The following is a 10,479-nucleotide window of genomic DNA, read 5'->3' as shown; positions in this document are numbered from 1 at the left end:
GAGGATAATTTAAAGGTTAAAAAAAAAAAAAAAAAAGAAAAGAATAAATGATTAAATAAACTACCTGTGCCTGTCCCAGGGAGCATGATTGGAAGAAATACAACTTTAACTTATCAGGTAAGAAAGAGTAATATAGCTGAGCTCAGGGTAGCTGCCCCAGTCCTGATATAGTGGCCACTCTCCGGCTGCCCGGACGAGCCTCTCCCACCCCGGACGGCACCTGCCAAGGCTTCTGGTGTTACAGGGCTCGCAAATACAGACCCCAGGAGCCAGGCTGGCTGCTCCGTGTCCTGGTAGTGCTGGAGGACAGACCAGGATGAGCCCGAGACCACGACAGAGAGGACGGGACCTCCCAGGCCTCCAGGAGAAAAGACGGCGAGCCCTAGCCCAGCTGATGCACCCATCACGAACACCCAGTAACGGCATCCCAGCTTCACTGGGGACACGCTGGAAATCAGTGGTGTGCACTGAGAGCAAAGCCAAAGCAGCCACCTGCCTCCACACCCTCAAATGTCACCTCCTTCCACTTCCACCAGTGGCTCAGTGGTCAACCCACAGCCCAAATCCTCCCCCGTCCCTGGTTTCAAACACCATCTGATACTTTGCTCCTTGGGTTTTGTTTTTAGGTTGGGTTTTTTCAGGCCAATTCAGACAAGAAGATCACAGCGCGATTGCCCGTCATCTGCTCTCTGCTACACCGCAGCTAAGCCAGGCCGTGTGTTTGGAGACAGCGCTGCCGAGCCCCCAAGCCCCCATCCCCATGCCGCGTCGGGCTGCCCTGGCTCTCTCCACACCGGCACAGCGCGATGGGATTTGGTCTGGATGAAGAGCAGGCGTTTCTCCACATCCCGCCACGCTCCGAGCGAGCATCAGCTCAAGAGCAGAAACAGGAGCATCCTACAGGCTCCGCGCGTCAGCTCCGTCAGCAGAACACGACCAAGGAGCATCCTACAGGCTCCGCGCGTCAGCAGAACACGACCGGCTCCATGCAGACCAGGATGGCATGGACGGGCACCGATGGGGAAGAACCAGCTCACACGTCAAGCCATGAGTTTGCACAGGCAGCACACACCGCCTGCTCTTCACCCCGAGGATACCGAAAGACACTGGACTGTGCCTCTCAACAAAAGCGACCCATCGGCTGTTGTAACGACCGAGATCCGGCTACCATTGGCAGCGTTACATCCACGCAGCGGTACAGCTGGGGTCGCGCACAGCCTGCACCCCCCCATGGCCACGTACAAACACATGCAGCAGCTCCAACGAAAAGCAGAACATTGACCAAGACGGGGAAACAAACCACGTTACATGAAACTGCGGCGCTGTGGGAATAAAATGAGCTCAGTTTTCCTTGGGCAGCAAGAGATGTCCCGGCAGCGTTACATCCACGCAGCGGTACAGCTGGGGTCGCGCACAGCCTGCACCCCCCCATGGCCACGTACAAACACATGCAGCAGCTCCAACGAAAAGCAGAACATTGACCAAGACGGGGAAACAAACCACGTTACATGAAACTGCGGCGCTGTGGGAATAAAATGAGCTCAGTTTTCCTTGGGCAGCAAGAGATGCCCTAAGCAATGCTGCTGGACCGGAGCAAGAAGGCCACCCATCGCCCGCCCAGGGTGGCAGGGATGTCGGAGAACCCACCATGGAGTCCTGCAGCAGGTCCTCCAGCCGCGTCAGGCTCGTGTTATGGTCGCAAGAATACTTCCTTTTGATGGAGTCCTGCAGGTTGCGCAGGTAGGTCTCCGACTCCCGGGCGTCGCTGAAGAACTGCAAAGGCAAAGAGGGTCACGGGAACCTGCACAAGGCCAGCGAGCAGTCAGCAGCACACTGCGGGCAAGGGAGCACCCCAACATCTCAACCAGCAGCTCCCGATGCTATTCTGGCCTTAGGGCTGCAAGGGCAGCGAGCATCCCACGTGGATGGCCAGAACTACGTGGAAGTTGATCCCTTTTGCCCTAGCGAGACATCCCCAGAGAGCAGCTAAGGAGAAAGAGATGATTCGGGAGAAAGCAGCCCCCACGAGCACCACAAATCCCTCCTTCCCTCTTCCCCGAAGGGAGCAGCAGCGTATGAAGCTCACGTAGCGGGATGCAGCAGATGGTGACCAGGGAAATTTGGGACGCCCCTCCCAAGTACCTGGAAATAGGCAGCGTTCTCCTTCACGTGCTGTTCCACGCACAGGCAGAGCTGCTTAATCCACTGCCACTGAGTCTGCACGGCAGCGCTGTAGGCCTGAGAAACACACACACACACCAAACGGCGATGAATAACGAGCTTTTACCAGCCGGGAGGGTCACAGGAAGGACAAAGCTACAGCCGGTGGGATGTACATAAACAGGCAAGATCTGGCTGCAACCAGGAGGGTTTGGACACAGGCACGAAGAGCAGGAGGCAGCAGACCCTGGACCAGCGATGCCGGGGGCTGTGGCAGGCACAGATTTGCTTTCTCTCACCCCAGAGAGAAACACCAGGGGAAGCAAAACACCCTTTGCTTCACCACCACGGTTTTCCTGGAAGCCTGGATAACTCCAAGGGAGCTGAGGCCATTCCCTGCATCACCTCGCTCCAGGAAAGGCTCACGCTCTGTACAAGCGTATCTGTGCCTTAATTTGAGGTGGGGATTATTTGGGAACGGCCTCGAGCTTCTCATTGCACTCCCCAGAATAAAACAGCTCTATCACTGCACTGATGTTCTTCTGCCACCATAAAACACTTTATCAGCCCTGGCTGCCCGTATGGGCACCCTGGGGTGGGACAGCAAGTTTCCCAATCCCAGGTGAGAAGATTTGCTGCCAGCCGATTCCCGGGGCTCCTCCCGGCTCCTCCGCGCACCCGCTCACCTCTACGGTTTGCTTGGCCGGGTGGTTCTCCAGGGACAGCAGCTCGGCTGTGTCTTGGAGGGAGCGGAAGATGTCCTGCTTCTCTTCCAGCTCCGTCGTCAGCTCCTGCATGAAGGACACAAGCAAAGTCCAAATCTCAGCCATGGGGAGCAGCCTCACTCAGACCACGCGTCCAACTAACACAACACGCAGCATGGAAGCGCTGCAGTAAACACCGGTGGATCTCAGGGAAAGCAGCACGGCTTATGGGAGCGCCACAGCCGACTCCCATCAGGATGCCTCCTGCGCACCAAACACACGGGGCAGAGGTAACACAGATACTGGAAACCTGCCCGGGGACCTATTCAGCCCCAGACAGTGCAATTGTGGAAAGACAGCGATTTATTTATACTGCTTTAAAGAGGAATCAATTTTCCTCTTTAGCTCAGCCTTCCCCCCCCCCCGCTAAAGATGCCTTTAGTTCCAAATAGTGCTAAAAAGCCATCTTTTGATGCCTTTTCGATTAAAACTCAATTGAACAAACACTTGTTTGCCCTTTCTGCTCTAGGGAGAGCTCTTTCATCAGCTGCACTCATGAGCTACAAGCTCCGTGACTTGGGAGGGAGCATCCAACCTCTGGGGACTTCAGGTCTGTTGGTAGCTGAAGGTCCCGCAGCAGATCAAAAGCAGCAGCAGCGCAACCAAGAGAGCTCCCTTCCCACCAGCCCTGCCCCGGGGTCACTCACCGAGAAGTAGTTTTTCTTGGCTGCAATGTTAGGGTTGTTGTCGCTCCAGTCGTAGGCCAGTTCCTCCTCCTCCTTCTCATTCAGCCAAATCAGCTCAGCAGTGGCCCGAGACACAAACCCGTGCAAGCTCTGGAGGTGTCTCAGCCGGAAGCTCGAGGTTTCCTGAACACAACGAAGCGTGATTCCTCTTCCTTGCTCTGAAGGTTTCTTCCCCCCTGCCCAGCTTCGGAGCAGGGATGCTCAGGAGCAGGGCGGCAGGGATGGACCCTGCGCTCCCCGGGCAGTGCTATAAGCCCACTCACCATCAGCTTGCAGTACTGCGTCTCCAGCTTGCCAAGCGTCTCCGTGTAGCTAGCGCGGAAATTCTGAGACATTTTACCCTGAAGGATGAAAAATGCTCCTGTCACCTGCCACAGGACGGCATCACTTGAAACCCCATCTCCGAATCTTTCTCCCCAGCTTTGCGGGAGCAAAAGGAGGCGCAGAGGACGGCATCTTGCACCAGCTCAGCGTCAATTCAGAAGCTCTGTCCTTAAAAAATACCTCTGCCCCAGGCACCTTTACCCAACAAGAGCCGATCCTGATGCCCTCACCTTCCCGCACACGTCGTGCCATGCACTGTGTCCCCCAGCCCGTGCCACCATACCTCGTACATCCGGGCCTCCTTTACGCTGGAGCCCAGGTCCTCCACGCTGCTGTGGACGTGCCGCTGGGTCTCCAGCTGGCTTTCCACGCTCGGCAGGTCGCTCCCCCACTCTGCCCGCTCCAGTCTCATCTGAAACAGGCCAAGAGGTCCGAGTCAGCACTCCTCATCTGCAGGAGTGTATCTCAAAAGGACATGAGGGCAAGGAAACCTCGTAGGTCACTCAAGAGGGAACAAACACCACGCCAGTCCTGGTAGAAGGTCCTAAGCCAGTGCTCCAATACTGAATGATTTCTGAGACAGCCTACACAAGCTGCACACCCACAAGGACTGACTGCATCACTACAGATTTGCTTCCAGCTTTGAAAGGATCTTCTGGTACCCGCCGATCAGCAGGATCACGAGAGAGAAAACCCAGCTGAAGACAAAAGTGTCGGTGCTCTCCAGAAACTTTGAACCATCAAAGCAATTATCCGCAGATAAAGGCAGGAAAAAGTCCAGACCAGCTTCCCACCTTTCCGCATCAGTGTGAGCGGAGGCAGGTAATTTGGCCCAGAGAGCCAGCACTCACCTGCATTTCCTCCACCCATGCCAGCAGCTCGTACACGAACCGGAGGCTGCCTTCGTCTTCGGAAGAGGAGATGGCCACCAGCTCTGTCCTAGTCATGGGCTTCCGGAACCAGGAGGCAGAGGAGGTGTGCAGCCCTTTCGTCAGGGACTCGCCCTTCAAGTGCGTCGTGCTCAGCGTGGAAGTGGGCACCAGCTCCAAGGTGGAGAAGTGGCCTTTCCTGTACAGGTTAGTGCATTCCAGCCTCAGCGTCACCAGCTCGTCTTGCAGCCGCATGATCCTGGAAGAGCAAGCAAGGCACGGGTAAGAAGATGCACGCGCACTCCTTCCTTCCCCACAACAGAGTAGAGGAGCCCCGCGCATCAGCCCCTGACCACGTTTCTCCATCCACAGACCATCTCGGATACGGCGCCTCTCACCTGAACACCAGCTCCTCCAGCTGGTAGTAATTCTCGTCCCGAAGGATCTGCACATCCACCTGTAGCTGGCGGATGAGCCCCTCGCACTCCTGCAGATACACGACCACGTCGGATTCGTACTGCACCGGCTGACCCGACTCCAGGTGAGCAGCGTCCTGCACCGAGAGAGAGGAGACTGAGGGCTGGGTCCCCTCAGCCCAGGCACGTGGGCAGAGAGAACACGAGAGCAGCCCAGCATCAACTTTAAGACCAAAAAGACCTTTTGATCCACAAGCTTGACTCGAGCAGAAGAACATGAGTTCCTCGCTCACACCACACGCAGGACATCCGCTTTAGAAAAGCTCCTGCAGATGAACTGAAAGCGGCCAGTGATAGCTGGGCTCCCGTGGTTAGTCCCGTGGGCAGTCACTTAAACCTGCATCTCATTTCTTGCTCGGGTTTAACCATTTTTAGCTCCCAACCCTTACATCTCCTTCTCCCAGGACAAAACACCCATCTTCAGAAATCTACTCCCTACCCAGGTAGCTACAGTCCGCAACTGAGTCCTTTCTGCCAGTCTTTTAGACAAATAAAACACATTTTTGGGTTTTTAAGCCTCATTATACAACAAGTTTTCCCACAACTGCAGTTATCCTCCAAACCAGCACCTCTGCAGACGTCCAACCTCGCTAGCTGCATCCCCAGAGGCAGCCTGCTGCACGGCAAGGCCGTTCCCCTGCCCCCCTGTCCCCAAGGTCCTCGTGCCATAGATCACACCCCCCCCCCCCCCGCCCCTACAGCCCCTCTGGGATAAGCCCAATGTCAGAAGGGAAAGGAAAGCTGTCCAGGGGAACCCACCACCCCACGCAGAAGAGAGGGGAAGAGATGGGCATAAAAGAAGAGGCAGTAAAACAAGAAAATAAATTAAAAAAAATAGGAGGGGGAAACTAACACCCCCCACTCACAGCTTGCAGCGTGTTCTTCGCGAGAGTGAGTTTTTCTTCACAGCTCAGAGCACCATTCTGGATTTTGTTAGCGATTTGTAGCAGCAATTCCAGCCTGCGATGGCAAAGGGAAAAAGAATGAGAGAGGGGTTTCGGGACGTCCCTCCAGCCAGGGGAGCAGGGGACGTCCCCGCAGGGGACTCTGCCTGCCGCGGGCAGAGCACTGACCTCTCCACCGCCGGCCGCAGGAGCTTCTCGCGCTCCAGCATCTCTATGATGAGCTTGCCCCACTCCTCCTCCACATCGTTGGGGTGGTACCCCTGGGGCAACTTGATGCGTCCAAATTCGATCCATACCTGGGGAAAACATCAACAGAATGGCATTTCCTACCTCCTCGAGCTGCCCAGAGAGCGATTACAGCAAGGAAAGTGGGGCTATAAGGCAACAGCTCTGCCTCCGCTCCTGCAGCGTGCTGCTTGCTACATCATTTACCCTGAGGGTTATTTCTACTTCTCCATTCCAAAATAAACCTGAACTGAGCACACTTTAGTCTTGCTAAAAGCCCAACACTCCCACCTACAAGCCTCCGGGCAGCCACGATGATACTTACCTCTAACAGTTTGTAGAGCTCCTCTATCCTTCCTTTTTCCTGCTCTTTCGCCGGGATTTCAGTTTCTTTGAAGTGTATGTACTGGTTATAAAGTGCCTGGGATGAGAAAGGCTCATCAGAAACCACCCCGGGAAATGCCACCACCCAGCTCCTGTCCCAGCACATGGGACACTGCAGATGGACCTTGTCCAGGACCTACCTTTAGCTCTACAGGGTTCTGGGGGAAGGATTTATCTGACATGAGTATCGTGTGCTGCTTGATCCATGAGATGAGGGACTCCACGCGGCTCTGGTACTCCAGCCACCTTGAATCCACCTCCTGCGGGGTGAGAGCGCCCTTGCAGAGCACTGCCAGCGGGCAGGTCTCCGCGGGGAGAAGCAGAGCCCGGCCCTGCCGAGCAGAGCGCGGAGGGAACCGAGGTGCCACGGTCACAGCTACGGGGCGGATCATTCGCTTGAGCCTCCCTGCTGTGATGCCATCCCAGGTACAGGAAGGAGGAGGAGGAGGATCCTCCTCTCAAGCTGCTCCCTGGAAGCCAGCTCAGCTTTCCCACGAGCTCAAAACCCGTGGCAGAACTTGCAGAGCCTGGAGAACATGCGACCCTACAGGCACACCGGCAGTTCATAGGGCAGACACGCTAATGGGGAAGCTCCTTCTTCCCCCCGAGCCTCTTCCACCCATCAGCCATCTGCTACAGCGGACAGGGAACCTCCAAACCCTTCCCGCAACAACCAGCTGCCTCCCAAATTGCTGTCCCAGCCTCCCAACCCGCAGCGGCACTTACGATAGCGCTGATCCCTTCTCCTCCCTCGGGGACTTTGGGAAAGGCATCGTAGATTGAAGACACGTAAGTTATCACGGATTTCTCGTCCGGAGAGGGGACGTCCACATCTGATAAGGGGAAAGCAGAAAGGGAGTGAGGAACAGGAGCGGGAGAAGAGGTCAGCATCTCCCCGCACCAGCCACTTCCCCCAGCCGCCCACCTTCGGCATCCAGCAGCCGCGTGACCCCCAGCCGCTCGGCGATCTCAAAGGCCTGCTCCAGGTTCTCCCGGTTACTCTGGATCTGCACCCTCTCCATGTCCACCAGATCTGGCCTGCAAGACACGCACTGGCGTCACAACGTTGGCAAACAGCGCAAGGTGCCCAGGGCAGAGCATCCTGGATGGGCACCACTGCCCTGGGTGGCTCCCGAGGGCTCATCCGAGCCCCTGTCCCAGGCTGGTGGCTATCCGAGGGGACCTGGCCTGCAGCACCTTCCCCCTTTGGGAAGGGGATGTTCAGCCTGTGAAGGAAAACCTCTCGTGCCCCTCTGGGAGCTGCCCTCTCCAGCACCCACTCTGTACCCAGCATGCCGGGCTGGGACTGCAAGCCCTCCCTGGAAGGAGTTGCACGAAACAGCCCCAAAGCGGGGTGGTTACACCTCTCCGGAGGACGTGGGCAGAGCCCTTTGCCCGCAGCAGAGCGGAGGGGAGGCGGCAGTCACGGGTGCTGCCAGCCCTGCGCCGGGAGGATACACCGGCAACAGAACAACGCCAGCAAGCCGCAGCACAAACGAAGCGCAAAAGAGCACAGCGGAGCCAGGAAAATCCCAGGCTCTGCGCACCACGCCGTCCCAGTGAGGTCTGCTCCCCACCACGCACCCCATCTCCTGCCTGCCCCGGCCTGCAGGAGATTTGCGTGTCCTTCGCTGCTAAACCCTGCACGCTCCTCCCAGCCACAAGCGAGCACAGAGCAGCACGGGAAGGCAGTGCTATTTCCAGCTACCAGGAGATGCTTTCTCATGGGGCCTTTGCTATTCTCCTTCAGGCACTCAAAGCCGTGCCGAGTCCCCTTGACCAAGCAGCCGGGGGAGAAGCCGGCCCCAGCTCTGCCTCGCTGCCTACGCTGAGCAAACGGAAGGTGTGCAGGGCTGTGCTGTCTCTCAAGGAACTGCGAGAGGTTTAATTCCTGCTCGGGAGAGCTCCGAGGCCCTTGGATGAAAGCGCGGATGGAAGCGCTGCTATTCACGGAGAGCAGAACGGGCAGCAGTAACACGTAAACCACTGCAGCACTCCCATACTCTAGAGTTTAAAAGCTTTGCTATTTTGCCTCTCTCCCCAGCCTCATTCAAGATGTTTTTTCTTGCAACCTGATGTATTTGCTGCTCTTTCCAAGCATCCACCCCCCAGCTACCTGGCAGAAGAGATGATTTCCAGGTAAAAGAGACATTGCTCCCTGCAAGCCTCTCCTACATCTCCCAGCACAGACCGTCACCAACTGCAGCGGTGGGCAGGGACCCCCGGGAGGTCCCCAGCCCTTCCTCCCACCCAGACGATGCTCTCCGCTGCTCCTTCCTGCCTACCTGTATCTGTGGATGAGCGCGTTGAACATCTTCCCGTCGCTCCAGCATGATGAGAAGTTGGTGCACTTCACGCCGATGTAACCCGCCGTCACCTTCTGTGTCCACAGAAGCAGCTTCTCCTTGGCCGACATATCCCCCGACTCCCCGCTGATGTAGATGTCGGAGATCTGTAAGGAAGCGGCACAGCCATGGGGTGACGCGGGATGAGGAAAGGCTCCAACCAGGCGCGTCCAGTTTCTGTGAACTTGCCCGAGACCGGGCAGCTGCCAGGAAGGGCAGGAGGAAACTCCTGGTCCCCATGGGGGAAGGGGGACCCCACAGCCGACAAACTTGGGAATGGACCACCGGACCTGCAGGAGAGCGCTGGGGTGCCGAGCTGCGGCATGGTTCGGGCAGACTGGAGATCCAGGCAGGTGAGGGAGGCACAGCCATTTGCCAACCCCATTTCACTGCTTGGCCACGCGTGCAGCCCAGCCCAGCCGGCACAGGAGCTGCCACCGCCGGACCCCGGCTTCCGACCACCACCGAGCTCGCCGGAGTCGCTCCCCTGCCCACGCTCCACTCTCGGGAGCGGCTGCTGCCACACGTGCTCTGAGCACACTGGAGAGCAGCGCTGCGCAGCCGGCAGCCCACGGCACGCCCCGGCGCGTTACACCGGCACCGTCCCCCCAAGCCAGGGCTCAGGGCACACCTTGCTGGGAACGCAACACCCTGGCGAGACGGGGGCCAGACGGGTCTCTTCCAGCCCCCAACACGCTGTGCCGGCAGCAATGCTTGTGCACTCTCCTGTGCAAGCTCACTCCGCTGCCCGCTCCTGCCCAGCGCCCACCACGAAGAGCCCCAGCACCCTCGGACACCTGGGGCTCGTGCAGGAACGGTCAGCCCCTTCCAGCAGCAACCGCACCTGGACAGTGAGGGAGTGCCCAAGAGGGGACCACCGATGCCATCCCTCACCGGGGCTGCCGGCGTGGCTGGGGTTGCTCCACCTGGAGCATCATGTTGTAAAAAAAACCCCAAAAACCAAACAACTTAAGGAGTGGGAAACAGTGCTCGGAGATGCTGTTTGAGAAAACGCGTGGGGCAGAGGTCTCTCCTCGACCTCCAGCCAGCGGAGCCGCTTGGAGTGGGGCCACCAGCTCCATTCCCCGGGGGAAAAAGGCAAGGATGGGGAGAAGGCTGTCGCGTCCCCCCTCTGCCTCGCCGTGCCTGGAGAGGCAGGTGCAGGGGGTGCTGGTGGCAGTCGACCCCCCCTAAAAAAAAAACACCCCCCCCCAGCCACAGACCCCTCTTAGACAGACGCACAAGACTGGCTGCGAATCCCAGACTTGCACGTGACAAAACGCACGTGTCTCCGCATGCCAGCATATTTCTGATTGGCACGGCTTCCTCCTCGCCCATCCC

General features: G+C 57.8%; 1 protein-coding gene across 1 annotated transcript in view; it reads right to left on the bottom strand.

The window, feature by feature from the left end:
- MACF1 (microtubule-actin crosslinking factor 1) overlaps window positions 1-10,479 on the bottom strand; it is a 109,586-nt gene that overhangs the window by 92,015 nt on the left and 7,092 nt on the right. Inside the window, exons 3-17 of the mRNA XM_019473540.1 lie at window positions 9,079-9,245; window positions 7,719-7,831; window positions 7,520-7,626; window positions 6,934-7,053; window positions 6,735-6,830; window positions 6,353-6,480; window positions 6,146-6,239; window positions 5,202-5,356; window positions 4,786-5,062; window positions 4,218-4,346; window positions 3,874-3,951; window positions 3,572-3,733; window positions 2,847-2,951; window positions 2,143-2,238; window positions 1,648-1,773 (exon numbers count right to left, since the gene is read on the bottom strand). Coding sequence (XP_019329085.1) covers window positions 1,648-1,773; window positions 2,143-2,238; window positions 2,847-2,951; window positions 3,572-3,733; window positions 3,874-3,951; window positions 4,218-4,346; window positions 4,786-5,062; window positions 5,202-5,356; window positions 6,146-6,239; window positions 6,353-6,480; window positions 6,735-6,830; window positions 6,934-7,053; window positions 7,520-7,626; window positions 7,719-7,831; window positions 9,079-9,245 — 1,953 coding nt within the window. The remainder of the gene's footprint in view (window positions 1-1,647; window positions 1,774-2,142; window positions 2,239-2,846; window positions 2,952-3,571; window positions 3,734-3,873; window positions 3,952-4,217; window positions 4,347-4,785; window positions 5,063-5,201; window positions 5,357-6,145; window positions 6,240-6,352; window positions 6,481-6,734; window positions 6,831-6,933; window positions 7,054-7,519; window positions 7,627-7,718; window positions 7,832-9,078; window positions 9,246-10,479) is intronic.

This window comes from Aptenodytes forsteri, unplaced genomic scaffold (assembly GCF_000699145.1).
Source record: "Aptenodytes forsteri isolate BGI_AS27 unplaced genomic scaffold, ASM69914v1 Scaffold7, whole genome shotgun sequence".
Lineage (NCBI taxonomy): Eukaryota > Metazoa > Chordata > Aves > Sphenisciformes > Spheniscidae > Aptenodytes > Aptenodytes forsteri.
The sequence above is the reverse complement of the archived record's forward strand: the minus strand, read 5'-3'. Positions and strand labels throughout refer to the sequence as shown.